The sequence below is a fragment of the Cydia splendana genome, chromosome 22, assembly GCF_910591565.1.
Source record: "Cydia splendana chromosome 22, ilCydSple1.2, whole genome shotgun sequence".
Classification (NCBI taxonomy): domain Eukaryota; kingdom Metazoa; phylum Arthropoda; class Insecta; order Lepidoptera; family Tortricidae; genus Cydia; species Cydia splendana.
The window spans coordinates 2,240,227-2,263,019 of NC_085981.1; the positions used below are offsets into that span (position 1 = coordinate 2,240,227).

At 40.4% G+C, this 22,793-nt stretch overlaps 1 protein-coding gene across 1 annotated transcript; it reads left to right on the top strand.

The window, feature by feature from the left end:
- The first annotated feature begins 830 nt into the window (after positions 1–830).
- Positions 831–18,118, top strand: LOC134801671 (xanthine dehydrogenase-like). Its single transcript, XM_063774292.1, has 15 exons — positions 831–950; positions 1,715–2,124; positions 4,098–4,321; positions 4,429–4,531; positions 5,635–5,762; positions 6,771–7,061; positions 7,546–7,839; positions 9,185–9,382; positions 9,852–10,153; positions 11,701–11,884; positions 14,207–14,402; positions 15,425–16,194; positions 16,524–16,716; positions 16,941–17,054; positions 18,006–18,118. Exons 1-15 carry the CDS (start codon positions 937–939, stop codon positions 18,074–18,076), a joined length of 3,492 nt encoding a protein of 1,163 aa, XP_063630362.1. The 5' UTR covers positions 831–936; the 3' UTR covers positions 18,077–18,118.
- The last annotated feature ends 4,675 nt before the right edge of the window (positions 18,119–22,793 follow it).

Below are 22,793 nucleotides of genomic sequence, written 5' to 3' on the forward strand. Positions count from 1 at the left end.
TGAAGATCGCGCAAGTCCGCTCCAACCTCTGTTAACTGATGTCACAAATTTTAACTGGGATTTCAATTGGCACTGGAGAACTGGGTACCTTCTCCTTGTCTCCATAAAGGATGACTCACGCCAGACCGGGCCGGAGCTTCCGGCGCTTCGTTTTCTATGGAAAGCACCACGTGATCACCGATCAGTCGTCATAGAAAATGACATGTAGGACGCCTCGGCCCGGGCCCGGCTCGGTCTAGCGTGAATCATCCTTTAGTCACCATATACACCTATGTATCTATTTGGCCTTACCAATGAAATTAATGAAAATCATCAAGTCTCATAAAAATCGTAGATTTCGCGTATACTATATAGCTTTTGGTAATGTTACCGGTAAGATTGGTAACTTACTGGGAATATTCCCAAATCGAAAAATACTGGTAACGAGTATATTACGTACCTACTTAGAGCATTTGATAACTGGAGTCGCCTTTAAGAGCTTACCCCTCTGCTCTGCCGAAAACCTTGCACAATTGTGCAAACTTTTGTATGGATTGACGTTTACCTGACATGGCTACCTACACAAAAGCTGTCACTCGGACGCGACGGCACGTCACCGAAGTGTCAAAACTGAAATTGAACTTTATGCATATATGCACGTAGGTGTCGTAGGTCTATGTTGCTCTGTGGTCTGTGACCGATTAATCCGTCTTTGGCGTTGGACCCGCGGGTCGGATATATCGGTCATTGGCGTCCAAAATGTTAAAGGCGAGATTCATTCATTTATTAATTTATATCTATATTTTACAGTGCCTAGTTGCAGTATTGTCCTGCGAAGGATGGGACATTACCACCATAGAAGGTATAGGAAACAGAGTGAAAGGTTACAACGTCATACAGACTAGGCTTAACCATTATTTCGGCTCGCAATGTGGATATTGCAGTCCTGGGTTCGTTATGAGTATGTATAGGTAAGTTTATAACCATATTAAAACACAATTTTATCGGGTCTACCACGAATTTATTTTGTTACTTTAATTTTGACGATACGACACAGGTTACACTAAATGGGCCCACTGATTACCAGTTCGCGCGACGATAGTCTGTTCGGAAAGAGAAGAGTCGTAGAATGTATTGGGCCCCATACATTCCACGACTCTTCGCTTTCCGCGCAGACTCTATCAGCCTGTCAGTTAAACGCAAAATTTGATGGCTCCTCTACACGATGGGCCAGCGCCGGCCACTCCAAGGGACGCAGCCATGCGGTAGAATGAGATAGCAATATCACTTGCTCCCACTAACGCATAAATGCGTCCCTTGGAGTGGCCGGCGCTGGCCCATCGTGTAGAGGAGCCATGACAGCTCCGAACAACTGACAGGCTGATATCGTCGGGCGAACTGGTAATCTGTGCATGGGCGTAGCCATCAGGTACAGGCAGGGGGGGCAGCTGCCCCCCCTGGAGCTCAAATTTTACACACAATGGATGCCCCTCTGTGGCTGGCCCTCAACTGGCTTAAGGAGCCATTTGAGGGTAGATTTTGTTTACTTTTATTTAAATACCTAAAGATATACAGAGTATAGAGAGTGATTCCCTGTGGCATGATCCGGCTTTTTTTTGCCATGATGATTTCTTAAATAAATAAATACAGAAAAACCGTCAATCCGATCGGCCAATATGAAAACGCTTACGTCATGTCCGTCCTTCCGATGTAACAGACTTTTTTTTAATTTCAGCTTGATACAAAGTTCAGAACATCATTTATCTGAAGAAGACATCGAAAAATCATTCGGCAGCAACCTATGCAGGTGTACAGGCTACAGACCCATTCTAGAGGCCTTCAAGTCCTTTGCAGTGGACCCTGACCCGAAGATATTGAACAAGATTAAAGATATTGAAGACATTGATAATTTACTTTGTCCAAAATCAGGGAAAAAGTGTGGTGGAACCTGCGATGATGATGAACAAGAATGGTGTTTAATAAATGCAAATACGACGAGCATTGATGATTCGGTGACCAAGAAGATATTGATTGCTGATGATAAAGTGTGGTTCAGAGTTAACACTATTAAAGCAATATTTTCAGCGCTTGATGACGTTCAGGGGTATGATAACTACATGTTAATTGCGGGGAATACTTCTAGAGGTACGATTTTATTCAAAGTAAATTTATTCAATGACGAGCACTTCTAAAGAGCATTTAGTAACTGGAGACGTCATGGCTGTCATTTTCTGTACTATAAAACAGTCTGCCGATTTTTGCGGGGGAGGGGACGTCAAATGTATTGCTATTTCTACATGATTTCTACGTAACGTACAAATAGCCATGTCAGTCCATACAAAAGTTTGCACAATAGGGTATTTTCCTACTAGTCAAATCAGTTACTTTTTAAGAACTGTCAAAACGATTTTCTAATATGGAATTTATATGAAACATTACATCGTGACGTCACGGTCAACTCACCTACTTTTTATATTTCTATCCGATTTATTAAATAGAACTTGTGTTTAAAAATAACTCCCTATCTGTGTTTTTCTTATAATTATCTGATGCTTTATTTCATGCATGGTGTAAAATAATTTATTTTAAATACAGTATAATACCCTATTGTGCAAGGTTTTCGGCAGAGGGGTAAGCTGATAAGCTCTTAAAGGCGACTCCAGTTATTATAAATGCTCTAAGGACGAGCACAATCTACATCGCAGAAGCCCTACCATGAAAAACGAAAACCGAAATTTATTTATCTGCCTCTCCATTACTAGAAAATGTAAGAGCGATAGATAGACAGAGATAACGAAATTTCGATTTTTTGTTTTTTTTGCGGTAGGTACCTAGGCCATGGGGTTTCCCCTTCCCCGGAACCCTCCATTAGGCCCCATTCGCACGACAGCTTAAAAAGCGTTGCGTTAAAACCCGACGTTGGCGTTTTTTTACCGTTTCTAATATTTGTGTTCATACGAACGCTTAAAAATCACTTGTGAGTCGTACTGCCACGTACGCATCTCAGCAAAGCTATACTTTATTTGCTATTACGACGTATTATTTGAATATAGCTTGAATATTTCAGGAATTAGTAAGCATAAGTTCACATTTTTAAGGTGAAACTAATAATAATCTTGACGATTGACACCAAAAATTGACACTTGACAGCCAACTGACAGCTGCGCCGGCGCTTTTTTAACGCTTGTGAGAACAAATACACGGAGTACCGTATGCTCTATTCAATTTGACGCCAACGCTCAACGCCGAAAATCGAACAGTGCTCGATAAAAAAGCGCCGCGCTTAAAAACCGCCTTCGTGTGAATACATACATGGTTATCCATTTGTGTCATTCAAACGCTTTTTTAACGCGCGTTGAAAAAGCTGCCTTGCGAACGGGGCCTTATGCGTGTACCTAAACAGTGGGGGATTTGCAGTGTTGGCCGCCCTAGGCCCCAGGCCCTGACGTTACTATAAGCGGCCCCTTTCTCAGCACCCATCTATAGACTGCCGCCCCTAAACACTTTACGGGATGGAGGGGTTTAGTCCGTGGGCGGCTGGGAGAAAAATCTCCAGCACAGCCGAGTCGGGCATGTTGCCGGATACCGGGCCGGCAGTATCCAATGAGGATTACCTCCACCTCTGACAAAAAAAAATATCTTTCCGCTCTATAGTTCGTTTTTTTTAGCATTAGAAAAAAGTTAAACATACTTGATGTGTCTTTTAATTGAAAAATACGATATGTAACAATTATGAATGTAATACGATCGTTTATATTCTTCTGCTTTCATAAGTAATGGTTACTGATTTTTAAAAAGCGTTTTTCAATTAAAAGACATGTCAAGATCACTTACCTTCTTTCTAATACTAAAAAAACGAACTATAGGCCCGGCGGGCCTACTGGGCCTCCGCCACTGTACCTAATGCGACACGCACTTAGCCAGTTTTGCTATTTTGGCTATTTACCTACAACAGTCAGCAGCAGTAGTTGCTAAGCGGGCGAGGTGTTCAAAATAACATTGAAACGCTCTTATTCTCTTAACAATAAGTCTCGTCCAGATCATTTTGAACACCTGGCCCGCTTATCAACTTCTTCTAACTGTAAGGATTTAAACAAAATTTGTGATATTTCTTACAGGAGCTTACCCAATAAAATATTTCCCCAAAGTTCTGATCGATATAAGTGGTGTGGCCGAATTACGCGCGCACTATCTGGACGTGAACTTAGTTCTTGGGGCGAACACAAGCCTAACCGACACATTAAACTTATTCAACGTATTAAGCAAGACCAATGATGATTTCTGGTACTTGGAAGTTTTGAAGAAACATCTGGAAGTGGTTGCTCATATACCAGTGAGAAACGTAAGTAGGTAGTTTGTTCTGCCATCAGTAGGTATACCATACCGATCATGTTTTGGATAACTTCATTAGTTACGTATATATTATTATTATATTCCTGTTATTTGCAGATTGGCACTCTAGCCGGGAATCTTATACTGAAACATGAGCATCCAGATTTTCAGTCAGATATTTTTCTTCTGTTTTCGTGTGTTGGAGCAATTATTACACTAGGTATAAGCAAAGAGAATAGAGTGTATAGAGGCGGATTGTCAAAGTAAATTATGTAGCCACTGTAAATTTACTGCCATCTTTCAACAGAAGATTAACACTGTTAGAACGCCATTTGAATTTGATCCTTATTCTTTCACTGATATGTGTTAACTTGTTAAATTTTAATATTAACGCCATCTACTCGACACTAGGCCAAAGGTTTGGTGCAATGTTTTCGAGCGATGGCGCCTTAACCTTCAGCCTACGCTCGAGTAGATGGCGTCAATATTAATATTTAACAAAAGTTAACACATATCAGTGAAAGTATAATGATCAAAGTCAAATGGCGTTCTAACAGTTTTAATCTTCTGTCGAAAGATAATGTACTACAACTACAAGCTCATAATTTACCATGACAGTAACTCTCTATAGTAAGCATCATGGACCTAAAAGAAGACAAAACTGTGACTTTCATAACATACCGATTTCGTAAGCACACATATTCTATTATTGGGATTGAGCCATTCACCGCTGGCCTTAGAGCATTTAATAACCGGAGTCGCCTTTAAGAGCTTACCCCTCTGCCGAATATCTTGCACAATTGTGCAAACTTTTGTATGGATCTATGGACTGACGTTTATCTGACATGGCTATTTGTACGTTACGTACAACTACGTTTAATCAAAAATGAAATTGGCGTCAATCTCCAATTTAATCACAAATTTTAGGTTTATGGTGATATTAGAGCCCTCTTAATTGAAAAAATGCCCCAGAACGAAAATAGCCAGAACGAAAATAACCAATTTGTGACGCCAGCGTCACAAATTGGTATTCTTGCGTCCACAGTCCGTACCTCATTTTATCGGTAATATCGGTCATTATCGGCGGTTGAATTCGACGAGCCAAATTGGCGTTTGCGTGCGCACGTCCTGATTCGATCGGGCAATTTAATCAGATTGGCGAAAAATTGACTAGTCTGGATACGCCTTAAACACGAAAATATCGGGGTGTTATGAAATCACGGTTTCGTTTCAGACTTCAGCGTTTTGACCTCTGCCTTTTAACTATAATTTATTCTTGTATTATACGTAGGTGCCTACTACAGTATTACCTTGTATTTTTAGTGGACCATAGAATGCAGCAGACAGAAATGGGTCTTCCTGAATTTCTGACCACAAATATAGTGGGCAAAGTAATGACAACGATTAAATTACCACCGTTGTCCAGAAACTACAGGATAGTTACATACAAGGTAAGCGCACTTACGGCTCGATTCGGAAAATGAATTAGATTTCTACTAGACTTCAACAAGTTACCATACGGATAATTTAAAGATATTTGTAAGATAGATATGTCAAATATGACGTTTCCGCGATTCCGGAGGTCCTCTTGAACGGTTTCGACAAGTTATGACTTAGATATCCAAGTCACATCTAGTCGATATCTAATGTAGATCTAGTTGATCTCTAAATCGTCTCAAGATCTTGCGATTATCTCGAAATCCGAATAGGCCTGTTAGCCTCCTAAGGCCCGGCCATACAAATGAAAAATGCAATATTTGCCACAGAAATTAGAACCTACACTGTAGGAAATAGAGTTGATTTTGCGTTGTTCAAAAGCTGAACGAAACAAAGCAAAAGCAACTCTGTTCCAATCGAATATGATTTAAATTTCATTGAACTGAATAAGTATTATACGTACTTACGTAGGACCTTGGGCCTTAGGAAGTTAGGCAAATACGAGTACATTAAGTAATTTGTTAGTCGATAACCTATGACCGAAAGTTAGAGTTGTTATTAGAATGATAGGCAAATATCATTATACTTAGAATAAATTTAAAAGTGGAAAAATTACTGTCTTGGGTAGATGGCAGAGCGCTGGAGTATCGATCCAAAGACCGTGAGTTAAAGTCCAACCCAAGACAGTAATTTTTCCACATTTAAATTTATTCTAGCTTAATAGAATCGTTCGCAGACGTTTCTGCTTGTTAAAAATTAAAGATCATTATAAAACTATTGAAACGGATTATATCGCGTATATTGAATTCATACTACATCCCCACCCGTTGACCACAACCGCTGTAAAGAGTTCGAAACGTCGGGATGTAGTATGAATTCAATATACGTACGCGGTATAATCCGTTTCAATAGTTTTATTTCATGAGTAGGTAACTATCTCGGTAACCGAAGACAATATTATCATTATACTCACTGACTCACCAAACAAGTAATCTTCAGTATCTTCACTTATTGTATCGCAGATAAGACCAAAAGCCCAAAACGCGCACGCGGAAGTCAACGGAGCTTTCCTCTTCAGATTCGACCCCAAACACCACAGAATCATCACCGCTTCCATCGTCTACGGGGGTATAAACCCTTCCTTTACCCACGCGTATAATACAGAGCAGTTCTTGATCGGACGGGATCTTTTCACGAATGAGACATTGCAAGGGACCCTGCATTGTTTGGAGAAGGAGGTGGATCCGGACTTTAATCCGCCGGAGCCAAGCCCGCGTTATAGGAAGAAAGTGGCTTTAGCTTTATTCTACAAGGTAAGTATTGGATCGTAAAATCACCCAACTACACGGTGGCTAAAAAATAAGTGCATTCCCGTTGCCAGGGAGGTTTTGGGATTATGTCCATATACGGAGCCCGTTCCGCTCGCAGTGGAGGGCATTTAAGCCGACCACTGACTAACAGTCCGCCGGACAATATCGGCCGGTCAGTTGTTCGGAACTGTCAAATTTTTGTTCTAACTGACAGGCCGATATCGTCCGGCGGCCTGTTAGTCAGTGGTCGGCTTTATAGATCGACCGCTTAAATGAGTCCTCGCCTGCGGGGTACGGGGGCGACGAGGTAGAACGACTAAGGGTGGCGGGGAAGTTGCGGGCGGCAGGCGTACGGCGGCCCTTAGTCGTCCTACCACTCCTACCCCGTCGCCCCCGTACCGCGCAGGCGAGGACTCATTTAAGCGGTGGGTCTATACCCATTTTACCCTGTCGCCAATAAACGGAACTGTTCTTTTGTAATTAACAGTGCGTCATTAACCTGTGTCCACGTGAAATCCTAAACCCGATATACGCATCAGGAGCAACCCTCTCTTATGACGACAGACCACCTATCAGCCGGAGCTATCAGGAGTACGACTCAAACAAAGCTGACTACCCTATAACCCAGCCGCTTTTGAAAAAGGAGGGTCTCATCCAATGCGCTGGAGAAGCCAAGTATAATGATGACATCCCGACTATAGCTGAAGAGGTGTTTGCTTCGTTTGTTATGGCTACGATTGTTCGGGGGGAAATAGAGTCTATTGACTTCAGCGATGTCCTCGTAAGTTGTATTTTTCTTTAATCTTAAATATAAATACTTTGTGCATGGTTAAAAACTATTCAAAATGTTAACAAATGCCGAATCAAGCGCACAGCTGACCCGGGGTATAATGTGTAGGTACATAAAGGTCCATTTAGGAGAGAACCTTTTTTGGCAAATGTGTAATATAATAAAGCTACCTTTATTTACATTGTAAATCTATTATTGAATTTTTCTTTTGTGGTGCAATAAAGTATATTTACTTACTTACTAGGTTCTAAAAAATAAACAACCGTTATTCACTCACAGGGCTTAAGCTTTGTACATGTCAAATTTCATCAAAATCGGTTCATACCTAATCATCTACCTAAAGAATTCCTAACAAACCAAACAAACAGAACAAAAAAAACCATGATTTTAGCGATTTAGGATTCGAAAACTAGACGGAACCAGAAGGACCACATATAATCATTCAGTGAACTTTTTTTAAAAAATCGTTGTGAGTAGGTACCTAAGTGAATTCCTGATGACACTGTTTGAAATGAAATGAAATGAAATGAAATGAAATTATTTATCAGACCACAGGTACAAATATAAAAGATGTTAATGGTGATACAAGTCCTTTTCCGCAGTCTACCATATTTATGGTGTACAATATTTAATATCATGCACTATCTACATGCAGTCGAGTTATTTACAGTATTTACAAATACTACATAAAGTCCCCAGTTTTGTGTCATTACATTACATCTTAATAAAAACCTAATTAAACCTAAATTAGTCATTATTATTACCTTAATATTTTATAATTTGCCATTATTATTTAAAAAGTCAAGTGGGGAATAAAACATTTTGCTCAGTAGCCATTCATTAAGTGCTTTTTTAAATCTAGTATTGTCAAGGTTCTTAAATACATCTGGAATATTGTTATAAATCTTGATTGACATGGAAAAAATGCTATTTTTGTAAAAAATCGATTTAGTTTGATGCGTATTTACAAGTTTGTACTCGTTTCTCAAGTTACGATGGAATTTATCGTTCCTTTGATATAAATTAAGGTTTTTTTTTACAAACATAGCAACTTCTTTAATATATAAACAAGGTAGTGGTAAAATCTTATACTTATGAAAAAGAGGCCTACAGGAGTCTCTTTGAGATGCACCACAGAGCGCTCTTACACATCGCTTCTGCATCTTAAAAACTTTTAACCAGTCGGTGGAGTTTCCCCAAAAAATTATACCGTACGTGATGCTAGACTGGACGTAACCAAAATATGACATTAGTCCCGCTTTTTCCGATGCATTATGTATCAGCCTACGTATCGGAAAGACAAACTTTGAAAGTTTTGAGCATAGTGTTATTCCAGAAAATCGACGGCATCATTACTGTCCTCACCTCCAAAGATATACCAGGAATAAATACGCTCGGTCGCGGAGACCAACCAATTATCCCTGAAGATGAAGAACTCTTGGCAAGCGACAAAATATTCTACTACAACCAGCCTGTGGCTTTAGTCGTTGCTGAAACTCAAGTCTTGGCAGACAAAGTGGCATGTCTCGTAAAGGTACCTTATTTACTGTTGCTACTTCCTTTAATTCTCCTGGTAGTAGAAGAGTGTTTTGAGTGGTCCACGTGGTAACGTGGTAGCCTGGTAGGTGGTACTGGTCTGGTGGTATGTTAACTCCTGCGATGTTCGCTTAAAGGATGACTCACGTTAGACCGGGCCGTGTCCGGGCTGGATCTTCCGGCGCCTACTTTTCTATGACATGATAGGCGATCACGTTATGCTTCCCATAGAAAACGATGGCCCGGTCTAACGTGAGTCATGCTTAAGTTCTAAGGCCTTCCGCATTCTACAAATCGGACCGATAATCTGGTGCAAAGTTTGGGACGAATCCGCTAGCAGAATAGTTCAAAATAGGCTCACTATTAGTATATCCAGCTAAACAGGTATTTCAGCTCGTAAAAATGCATATATTTCTCCCCTGCGGCTCCTTAAATTTTCTTCAATTGTCTATTTCTTCTGTTTCAAGGTGAACTACAAGAACATATCCAAAAAACCGATTATCTTCACAATACAGGACGCCATTAAAGCGCCTGCTTTCGAAAACAGATTAGTATCTTATCCTGGCATGGAGCCCACAGACCGAGGGGTTAACGTGCAAAGGGTGGTCAAAGGGCAGTTCTATTCTCCGCGCCAGTACCACCACACGATGGAGCTCCATACGACGGTGACCAGGCCTGTGGACAATGGCTACGAAGTGGACTGTTCGGCGCAGTGGCTAGGAGTCACTCAGGCAGGAATCGCGTTGTTGTTGGATATACCTTATAATGCGTAAGTAAATTTGATGATAGAATCTGAACAGATTTCCGTAGAAAAGATTTGTTTTCCCATGTTTTAATTTCTTCCAAGTTTTGCAACAATATCGTTATTTTTTAAATCAAACGAGATTGGATACCTGACATCGTCGGTCATCGGTCGATTCAAAATCCAATAAGCTCCTGCCCTGCTAATATAGTCTGCCAAGCCTTGGTCTGTAGAAAAAAGTCGGCAAATTAGGTGCCCAGGCGCAGGGTCGTTCTCCCAGACACATTTTGAACGTCGTTAATTTTAAAATAGAATATTATTTACTTACGGCACACAATAAACAAAACAACGAAAAATTAACAAGATATTCATGTATTTAATTACACAAACGGGTCTACCGCGATATAATTTCATTGTTTTTACCTTTAATTCCGACGTTTCAGCTGAGTTGCACCAGCTGTGGTCACGGAAAGACTGACGTCCCAACAAATGTCAACGGAGATATTAATAAAACACCACTAAACTACCCGAAATTAGTTTATAAAAATGTTCGGGGTAGACAAAGAAATTGCAGCTACCCGTTAAAGTTTAATGTTTATTGTCCACGGCACGACACGCAACACTCACAGTATCCGTACACTGGTCCGAAGATCTATCCGCTGGTTTCAACATTTGAATCACTGGTCCCCAAGTAGACGATAATTTGTACCCGTCCTCACGATTGAAATTTTTAGGGTGTTTTTTAATTTCAATCGCCTCTCTCACGATCCGCGGATAATAGTGTCGCTCGTTGGAGAGGACTTTGGGTTTATGTAGCTCAATCCAGTGATTCGTTCCTGTTGTCAGCAAGTGCTCAGCTATTGCGGATTTGTTTACATGGCGATTTTTAACAGCTGCTATGTGTTCCTTCACCCTCTCTTGAACGCTGCGCTTAGTTTGGCCAATGTACGCACTTCCACAACTGCATTCTATCTTGTAGACACCCGGATTCTGATACGGAATGACATCCTTTGGGCTGCGTAAAAGACTTGCTACTTTAGATAACGGCGTGTATACAGTCTTAATGGAGAATTTCTTCAGTACTGATACCAGCGGATAGATCTTCGGACCAGTGTACGGATACTGTGAGTGTTGCGTGTCGTGCCGTGGACAATAAACATTAAACTTTAACGGGTAGCTGCAATTTCTTTGTCTACCCCGAACATTTTTATAAACTAATTTCGGGTAGTTTAGTGGTGTTTTATTAATATCTCCGTTGACATTTGTTGGAACGTCAGTCTTTCCGTGACCACAGCTGGTGCAACTCAGCTGAAACGTCGGAATTAAAGGTAAAAACAATGAAATTATATCGCGGTAGACCCGTTTGTGTAATTAAATATGCGTACAAAACGCGAGAGTTTAAAGTGTTATAAGATATTCATGGATGAAGCCACACAATTGTCATGCCTTCAGCATAGTGCTGGCGCTGATTTTCCGTCGGAGTCATTTGGAATTTTGCAGACTGAACACGATAATAATTCCTACTGACAACTTGGTTTGCCAATTTGCCAAAAGCTCAACTTATTTTCTGCTAGTGTTATCGTCCGAACGAGACGCTGTGGGGGTGCATTTGGCTGCAAGATCTTCAGGCACATGTTCGCTGCCACGGCCACGGCTCTAGTGGCCTACAAACTCAACAGGCCTTGCCGAATGGCCATGAGGATGCCAGATATTATGAGGATTATTGGAAAGAGACCGGACACTAGACTAGATTATGAGGTATTTCTATAGGATCTATGTATATAAACGTTAAAGTCCTGACTGGCTGACTTACATCACCGCCCAGCCGAAACCATTTGACCTAGAAAGCTGAATTGTTCACAATAGGCTGTTTACATATATAAGCTCATAAATGCTCATGTCAGCTCATCATATTTTTTTTTTTTTATATTTTCTCTTTCGCACGTAAAGTAAAGTATTATTATATATCTTCTTCTCTGTCGTATCGCTCTTGACAGAGCGGTCGTGGTCACGTTGAGGCGTCCTCATCGATAGTAGAAGCGGACACAGCTCTTCGCACGATCTCCCGCCATCTCTCCCTGTTGGCAGACTGTCTGGCACAGTCAGATACGCGGTTTCCCACTGCGGATTTTATTTGGTCATTCCAGCGCATAGGTGATCTGCCGCGTATTATATACAGGGTGATTTCGGGGTCGTGATCCAGAACCACTTTTTCTGACTCTGTAAATGATCCACATTATCATATGGTAATGGTAGTATTTGATTAAAAGATAATTACTTGAATTATTCTTATTTTTCAAGTAAAATTAATGTTACAAGGTCACTGTGGGTAAGTCCGTCTACAAGGCAAGTCCGTCAACACGTTATAACTTTTGAATTTGAAGGCGTATGCGACTTTGGAGTCCAGTCGATTAACCAGTTTTTCGCGCTAGTTCCGTCTCTGTAAAACAGATGGCGCTGTGACAACCAAGTTCAGAGCAATCCGCCTCAATAAGTCATTTCGTGTTTTGAACTCGAAGTCATAGTGCGACAGCCGTTCGAAAAAAAATTGTTAAAAATAGTTTTTGAAAAGATTGTGCATCAGAAAGTAACTACGTAGGTAGCATAAGAACCAGCTGTCTTTATTCTATTTTTAAAATATCAGAAATTTGCTTAGTTTTGTAATTATACGTTCCACAATTTATCATATTAAAATTTGACTAAGTTGGAAAGTCCGTCTATTATGTTCAAGGCAAGTCCGTCATATGCCGGAGTTTCGTTAAATCAGAGATTACCAACTGTTTTTGCGATTTTAATATTATAACGATTTGATAAGGTATCAAAAAATCCTCCAGACTTTGCGCATCACCACCAAGCATCACCGCATCACCATCAGCACCAAGTTCAGAGCAATCCGCCTCAATAAGTCATTTCGTGTTTTCAACTCGAAGTCATAGTGCGACAGCCGTTCGAAAAAAAATTGTTAAAAATAGTTTTTGAAAAGATTGTGCATCAGAAAGTAACTACGTAGGTAGCATAAGAACCAGCTGTCTTTATTCTATTTTTAAAATATCAGAAATTTGCTTAGTTTTGTAATTATACGTTCCACAATTTATCATATTAAAATTTGACTAAGTTGGAAAGTCCGTCTATTATGTTCAAGGCAAGTCCGTCATATGCCGGAGTTTCGTTAAATCAGAGATTACCAACTGTTTTTGCGATTTTAATATTATAACGATTTGATAAGGTATCAAAAAATCCTCCAGACTTTGCGCATGATGTTACTTTATTAAATTTTGATCTCAGTATATTAAAAGAAACGATTAAAATTCATTTTAAAATTACTATTGATCTTTTATTTCGGAAATCAAAAAAATAATTATGTTTAATTATTTGCAAAAAAGGTTTACCACCCCATTTTGGTAGTATATGCCGGACTTGCCTTTGTTTTAGAAAAATGGTGTTTATTTCGAATCTGAACCGTATATTAACAAGTTTAAAATACACTTTTCATTGTCTTGATCCGTTCTTTTTAGGAATTTGACTACGAACATATACGCACCCATATATTGGCTGATATCATAACTAGACGGACTTCCCTTAAACTGCACGGGAAGTCCGTCTACTCGCCGAATTTTAAAAAATGCCATTGTTTTTGCTTAATTTGTGCTTGAAATGATCTGTCACTAAGGCTAAACTATTAATTATTAAATTCTTCATCGTATGCGATTACAAGCAGTAACATAGTTGAATAATTAACGGAACTAGATCACTCCAAAGTCAAAAAAAAATAAAGTATGGCGACTTCGCCACATTGACCTTACTAAGTAATTATGGTCACCCTATGACTTTTGACATACGCTGTATGGAAAGCGACAAGACGTCACATTGAGTAGGGTCACCAAATTGTACGCAAAAATGTTTTTTCCTACTTGTCATCTGGAAAATAATCATCATTATTGGTGATAAACAATAATTAACAACACCATTAGGCTCATCTTTGGATTCTGTATGATGTCTGGCTCTCTTGCTCCATACACGACCCCGAAATCAACCTGTATATTGTCAGTAAAAACAGCTTACCTAATACCATTTTTTTAGGTGGGTGTAGACGGAAACGGACAAATCCAATATATGGAAGCGACCTTCTACACCAACGACGGCAGGAGTTCCAATGAGAATGAGAACTCGTACGCAATCAGATCCCTGAAGAACTGCTACAACCCCGACCGTTGGAGAGTGGAGTCGTTCGGCGTCATCACGGATGCGCCGACCAACTGTTTTATGAGGGCTCCAGGTACCTAAGATTACGCTATAAATGAGCGATTCTTTTATTTTTGGCCATGGGACCCTATTACTAAGGCTCCGCTGTCCGTCCGTCCGTCCGTCCGTCCGTCCGTCCGTCCCACCACCACCACCTGTCACCAGACTGCATCTCGTGATTTGTGATAGTTAGACAGCTGAAATTTTCACAGATGATGTATTTCTGTTGCCGCTATAACAACAAATACTAAAAACAGAATAAAATAAAGATTTAAGTGGGGCTCCCATACAACAAACGTGATTTTTGACCGAAGTTATTAAGCAACGTCGGGCGGGGTCAGACTTGGATGGGTGACCGTTTTTATAGATAATTAGTACGGAACCCTTCGTTTGCGAGTCCGACTCGCACTTGCCCGGTTTTTATATATTGTGACTTTTTTTGCCACCTTTGTGTTGTTTCTAGTCAGGACCGCGAGCCCTTTTCATCCTTATAGGAGAAAAAAGTGTCCTAAAATTTCCATACATTTTTCAAACTTCCCTTTTTGTTACCGCCATACAAAGTATATGGGGAAATGGTAACACAATAGGAAAAAACTCTGGAACATTTTTTTATCCCATTAGGATTGAAAGAGCTCGTGATTGAGTAGAATAACACAAAAGTGACAAAATAGGGCACAATATATAAAACTGGCAAAAAAAAAGAAACGCTCAAATATGTATTTCAATCTGTATTTTCTTTGTTGAAACCAAATGTTTCGATATTTATCACCTTAATCTGCTTAGATTATTTTAACATGAGGCCAGTAAAGAATTAGGGTAGGCTACCGGGACCTCTATGCCGGGACTGAATGTGTATGGCGAGAACCGAGAATTCCGAGTCCCGAGACTGAGTACCAGAAGCACGCCATAAAAATAATATGGAGGTACTTAAGAGAAATATCGAGACAAGATAAACAATTAGGTATATGGAATTTACATAGGAACAAACAGTTCCTCTTACCCCGCTTAACCTTTCCTTTATTTGTGTAAAAAATAATCCTTTATACTTTATAACAGGAGATTTTGAAGGCATCTCAGGAATTGAACATATCATGGAACACATAGCGGATGAATTGAAAAGAGATCCTATACAAGTTCGATTTGCCAACTATAGAACCAATGACAACCAGCTTCCCGACTATATCTCTATGTTTTTAGATAAATCCGATTTTAATAAAAGACTAGAGTATATCAAGGAATTTAACGCTAAAAATCGCTGGAAGAAACGAGGTTTAAGACTATCCAATATGTCTTATGAAGCGAAATATTTAGGAAACTATTCAGCAGTCGTTTCAGTATATCATGGAGATGGAAGCGTTGTTATAAACGCAGGTGGAGTGGAAATCGGACAAGGTATCAATACAAAAATAGCACAAGTAGCCGCTTTCGAGTTTAAAATACCTGTAGAAAAGGTCGCAGTGCTACCTTCTTATGATTTTGCGACTCCCAATTGTTATTCTACGGGATCTAGTATAACGATTGAATGTGTCGCTTTGTGCGTCATCAGAAGTTGTGAGCAGATCAAGGCCAGGCTAGCCCCAGTAAGGGCTGCTATGCCGAATGCTACTTGGGAAGAAGTGGTCATGGAAGCTGATGTAAGAGGGATACTTTTACAAGCCAATGCAGAAACGAGTCCGAACGATCCGCGTTTGAAGAATTACCCGATTTTTGGTGTCGCTGCGACTGAAGTGGAGGTAGACGTATTGACGGGAACGAAATATATTGTTCGCGGTGATATTTTTGAAGACGTTGGTCGCAGCATTAATCCTGCTTTAGACGTGGGACAGGTAAGAAAACTTAGATCAATCTAAAGCCAAGATCATGACATAAATTAAAAATATGCCGTCTAGGACATTTTTCTGTGTTTAGGTATTCTTCTTCTTCTTCTTCGTCGTTCCCTCATCACTGACGATCGTGACCAACAACTATGTCCCTCCATTTATCGCGAACAAGGGCTATGTGGGCTGCCCTCTGCAATAGTCTCTGCAGTTTAGGTATTAGAAGACTTCAAAAAAGGAGGAGTTACTCAATTCGACAGAATGTTTTTTTTACTCTTTACTACATACCTACCTGATACCTGTTCTGCTATTTGAACAAATATTTTAAATGGTTACAGGTAGAAGGAGCCTTTGTCCAAGGCCTGTCTCTGTGGCTGATGGAAGAGGTCATCTATAGCCACCACAAAGGGGAGATATACACGGATCGCACGTGGAATTATCACATCATGGGCGCCAAGGACATTCCGAACGATTACAGGGTTTATTTCAGTAGAAACCGGCCTAATCCAGTGGGAATATTGGGGTCTAAAGGTAATTTTTAGGTAAACAGACTTTTCTCACTTGAGTGCAATCACTAGACCTGCGCTGGTGGCCTTTCAATCCGGAGGTCGCGGGTTCAAACCTCGGCTCGTACCAATGAGTTTTTCGGAGCTTATATTGTATCTCGATTCATTGGCTACCTTTTAAGCATTAAGTGAAATCTAATTTTACTCCGATTATTTAATAATGTTCATGGAAAATCTTCCGTTTTGCAGCGACAGGCGAACCTCCAACCAGCTTGAGCCGTTGCGTGGTGGACTCTATGAGACAAGCTATCCAAGCCTCCAGACGGGATAGCGGATATGACACCAATCATTTTCTCAATGTTGGTAAGTTTCTGAAGATAAGAGCGCTGGTGGCCTATAGACCTTAAATGAGTCCTCGCCTGCGCGGTACGGCTGCGGGGGGCGGGCGCCGTACGCCTGCCCCCCGCACCTTCCCCGCCGCCCTTAGTCGTCCTACCCCGTCGCCCCCGTAACGCGCTGGCGAGAGTGGCGAGGACTCATTTACTAAGCGGTCGGTCTATAGCGGTGAGAGCGTGCGACTTTCAATCCGGAGGTCGCGGGTCGTACCAATGAGTTTTTCGGAACTTATGTAAAAAATATCATTCGATATTTACCGGTCGCTTTTCGGTGAAGGAAAACATCGTGAGGAAACCGGACTAATCCCAACAAGGGCTAGTTTCTCCTCTGGGTTGGAAGGTCAGATAGCAGTCGCTTTGGTAAAAACTAGTGCCTACGCCAATTCTCGGGATTAGTTGTCAAGCGGACCCCAGGCGGGAACCACTAGTGCGGTAAAGTAGCACCATATGTAGGGTAAATATAATGAAACAAAAATCAACCTTGTTTTTTTCTAGTACCTATATTAGACGTATCTACATATATCTTAAGGAGTTAAGGACTGGCCTTACGGGCAATAAGAATGGGGCATGAATGAGGCCAGTACAGCGGTGTGCCACCGCTACAACCCGATTGGTTGATGAGTTCGCATCACGCGCGCCATTGGTCGCAACTAGTTGCGTTAGACGTTAGACTGCACGATTGGCTAGAATTCGTGAGTGCCACCGCTGATGGAACTAGTACTAGGGAATGCAAATCGGTTATTTTTTGTATGGAAATAACCGCGGTTTCGGTTAATAACCGATAATTTCCATACAAAAAATAACCGAAAATAACCGATTTGCATTCCTTAACTAGTACTAGTGCACGTAAGGCCCGTTCTTAAGATTATGTGTATGATTTTACTATATTTTTTTAATAAGTAATTATGTTTATGCGCAGATGTTCCAGTTACCAATGAGAGTGTTGTTGCCGCTGCAGAGGTTAAAATAAGCGAGTTTCTATTGTATTAACCATAACAATAAATAGCTCGAATAAAGAAGTATCTTATCTTATCTTAGCTTATCATCTATTATCTTATCTTATCTTATCTTATATTATCGTATCTTATCATATCTTATCTTATCTTGTCTTAGCTTATCTTATCTTACGTTACGAATACGCGTGGAGTCCTTAGAGTAGACCAGGTGTCACCAAAATGGCGGACCGCCGACCTATAATTATATTTTTTTTACTAATTTAATAAACTCAAGTAGAAACGGACCGCGGTGGTCATATTATTTTTAAAACCGGACCCCTGAAGAAACTAATTGGTGACGCCTGATTAGATTAGAAGTGCAAGGCTTTATGATGAAAAGTTTCAAAATGTACTTGATATTTTTCATGAAACACTATTTAATTTCAAACGATTATCTTTAAAAAGTATTCAACAGGCATTATAATTGTTATTTCATAACTTCATGTTTTCTGGCACTGTTTATTAACACACCGGTTAAGTATGTTTATTATCGATTCATATAGATCAGCGGTCGGCAGCAAGCGGCCCGCGGGCCGCATGTGGCCCGCGAACCTCTCGCTTGCGGCCCGCGAGCCTCCCTGGCTATTTTGTATGTAATATTGACAAACGACAATGTCTGCTAAAATCACAAATATTACCAAAGTGCGGCCCGCGTCAACTTCGGTAACTACTATTTGGCCCTTGGCTGCTAAAAGGTTGCCGACCGCTGACTCTAAATTGATAAAATGCCCCAAAACGAAAATACTGGCGTCACAAATTGGTATTCTTGCGTCCGCACTCCATTTTATCGGTAATACCGGTCATAATCGGCGGTTGAATTCGGCGAGCAAAATTGGCGTTTGCGTCCGTACGTCCTGATTCTGTCGGGCAATTTAATCAGATTGCCGAATTCAATCCGCCGATAATGACCGATATTATCGATAAAATGAGGTGCGGACGCAAGAATACCAATTTGTGACGCCAGTATTTTCGTTTTGGGGCATTTTATCAATTTAGGGCCCTTAATATCACCATAAATCTAAAATTGGTGATTAAATTGGAGATTGACGCCAATTTCATTTCTGATCAAATCGGTCGATTTGATCATCCCTTCTGGATACCGCTTAATACCCGATTAACGCTACCAACTGACTTTGGCAAACGCCCACGAGGCTGCCATAAACAAAAAAAAACAACAGGTTGCACTCCGGGAGTGCCGGCAGAAGTGAAAACTCAACGACATTGTAACTCAAAATATTAATAACAGCGCCATATAGTGCAAAATGTCTGCAGCACCATGTATAATTGAGGTTAACGCCATCTAGCGTTATATCGTCGCATTACTTGAAACACCTTAAAGCACATCACTGTGAGTACTACAGTTAAATTAATACCAGTTTGAACTCACTAAGTGGCATTTAAATAAAAAAACAATGACATTGTCCGTCACACGTGACGTCACGCAAGCGCCCTGCGCCGCCTAAACGAAACAGCAGGCTCAGGCATACATTTTCGCCGCGCGGTAGAAAGAGAGGGTTACGCCTTACGCCTTACGCTGTCTCGAGCTCGAGTTTAACATTTTTTCCCCACCTCAAAAAGTCCACAGCGCCGCTTTTTCATTTCAAAAAACTTAACTTTTGGCAGCTGTCAAAGCTGACTAGGTACTCTCAAACACGGACCTAAAGAATAAACCGGACAGCGCATTGACCAAAAAGTGTGTCCACATGAGAAGTCAAAGTGGGCCGTTGCATCTCTTTCTAATTAGGGTGACCATAAGTCATATATATACCATAAGTAGGTATGTGGGATATTAGGATAATATTGAATAGGTATATAGTTTGTCCAGGATCTTTTCTTATTTGTGCATAGTTATAGAGAATCATACTGTCTTTTCGCTGTACTAGTAGGTATTATGGCCTGAAAAGGGATGGATATAGTTTTTTTTTCTCTTCTGTAAAACGCTTCACACAACCTTAGGTAGGGTTAGGTAATAGGTTTTTTTAATTAGAACAAAAGTTCTAATTAAAAAAATATTACCGTTAGAGCATTTCTGAGAAGTAACCCTACGTGGGATTTCAGGGTTTGTCCAATGGCTAAGGCAATGACCTTTTATTTATGTAGACGTGTGACGTTCATAGTTGACAAAACTAAAATTTGATCCAACGATTTTGACAACTTGACAGGTTGGCGTCACCCATACGACTAACTAAATATAGGTTCCGTAACCTATATTTAATGGCTCACGATCGTGCGCCTGGTACCATATCTACCTCAATTTACTTACATCTATGGGCTAAGGTCACCTGTATAGCGCTATCGCATATTGTCATATAGCGCTGTCGCATGATGACATAGGCTCGTGTCAGTCACGTGACCACGAAAAGACGGGAAGAGAGTACCAGGCGGAGTATATTATTATACCATGTGATGTACCGTTCCCAGTAAATTTTCCAAAGAGGGTAAATTCCCAGTAAAGGCCCCAGTACCAGTACACAATGGGCCATTGCCGGCCACTCCAAGGGACGCAGCCATGCGGTAGAATGAGATGGCAATATCACTTGCTCCCTCTAACGCATAAATGCGTCCCTTGGAATGGCCGGCGATGGCCCATTGTGTACTGGGGCCTTAACGTTTATGGTATCGTCTGTCGCGGACTTCCGCGATGTATTATATATTACACCTGGCAACAGCTTCTATACTGTCTATGGTAAGAAAACCACACTTCCTTTTTTCGCTCGTATGAAAGTTGCGAGTTAGTTTGTAAACTTATGATTGATTCATTAAATAAAAGTCCTTAATATAAAGTGGTTTGTATAAAGTGGTACGTGTGCTGGACGCCCGCTTCGTACAGCGAGACCATCGTCTTTCAAAGCTAAGTATATGTATTTAAAAGAGGACTGGTTAGTCCCATGCACATATTTTCATATATTTATTTGTCTAGCTGTGTTACGGGCAGAGGGTGTGCTTGCATATGTTCAGGACAGGGGGCCAATTCCAGAAGGCACATTTGACGTTTCGATGGAATATCCAGTTGACGCGGATAATTCGTCACTTGTCGAATTGCGTACACTTGCCATCTGTCAGTGAACTATATCCTCACTAGAGGTGGGGCGTTGTACTGAAATAGTTTTTGGGACAGGTTTTTCTTAATGGACGACTTTTTGTTTGTCGAGTATTTAAAAGCACGGACTTTAATTTTCAAAATATAACAAATATGAAGTTGCCAACACCTCGTACCTCCATTCTTACCTTTACTTTAAGTAAAATATTTTTTTGTTAACTGGCAGTCGTACGGGTATCTGTTGGATCAAAAAATAATGGAAATAATTTTTACATTGTTAATATGTCATTTGATTAATGGCCTTGACTCAAAACGTCACGATACGTCGGATCCCTACTAATGAAAAGTCGATATTTGCATAAATAACCCTTATTTGTAAGACGCTTAAGTACGGTAAACACTTAAATTGCCTATTTGGGGTGGTACACGTAAAACTGGTATTTTCATAGAAACGTACTTTTGGTACGCATTTTGCCAACGTGTCCCAGCTCTAGTTAGGATCGCAATGGATCGCAAGTTGTTGCATTTGACAGCGTGCGATCGTAACTGTCAATGAAATCACATCATCACTAGACTTTTTTGTCGATGGGTATGGCCGCCATATTTGGATTTATGACATTCAAAAGGGGATCCTACGGCATAGAGTAAACTGCATTCTTATTTTTCTACAATATTTTGATTCTTCTACTGGACGCAAGATGGAGTTAGCATCTTGGCGTTATAAAAATAAACCGCAAGAACATGACATGCAGTTGCGTGTGGTTGCGTGGGTGTAGATCTATCATGAAAACGAACATGACTGTGACAATTGTCTATGATTAAAAAAATAATTGACAAATATCATAAAGCAATACATATACTCCAAAATGGCAAAAAGGTAACAGATTTATTATAAACATACTTACAAATGATATAGGTAAAAAGTTTGATTTGTAAACCAATGGTCGTGGGTCCTAACCCCGGCTATTATTAACAATGAACTTGTTGTAACTATCTTAACCGATTGCTTTTCGGTGAAGTAAAATATCACGAGGAAGACGGAGTAGCTACTATAAGGTATATATTTTTCCCCTCTGGGTTAGATGGCAGGGAGAGATAGTGAAGAATGCGTGAAAATAAGCATTTATTTTGTTGTTAGACTAGTTTTCTTTTATAAAATTTTTAATTGTCACAACAGCAAGCTAAAAGCCCTAAGCCATGAGCCAGGGTATGTTAGGTGCAGGCTTAGGGGCTAATCTCGAGGAAACCGGAGCTTCGGCGACTAGCTGCCAACTTTCCCAACTCACTTTTACATCAGCTCCTTTGATTAATAAATTCAGGTAAAATTCGTAAGAACTAGTGCCTGTGCCATACTCTACATTGGACGCTATGCCTAATTAGTTGTTATTAATGTTGAATTTTCAATGGCATATAAGACACCGGTCGTATACCGACTTAGAAATTTGGATTTTCTCAGTTTGAATGAATAGCAAACTGGAGAGTTTTAGATTAATTTAAAACTTTACTTATTATTCATTTTAGGTATTTTGTGAAGAAAGGTCTTCACAGACATTGACAGAAAATCGGGAAACACCGGCCAGGTGCGTCAGACCACGCAAAATATGCCTACTTCTTTTACCATGTATATCCATATATCATTAAAATACCGTCTTCGCAGCACTACACTTCAGTC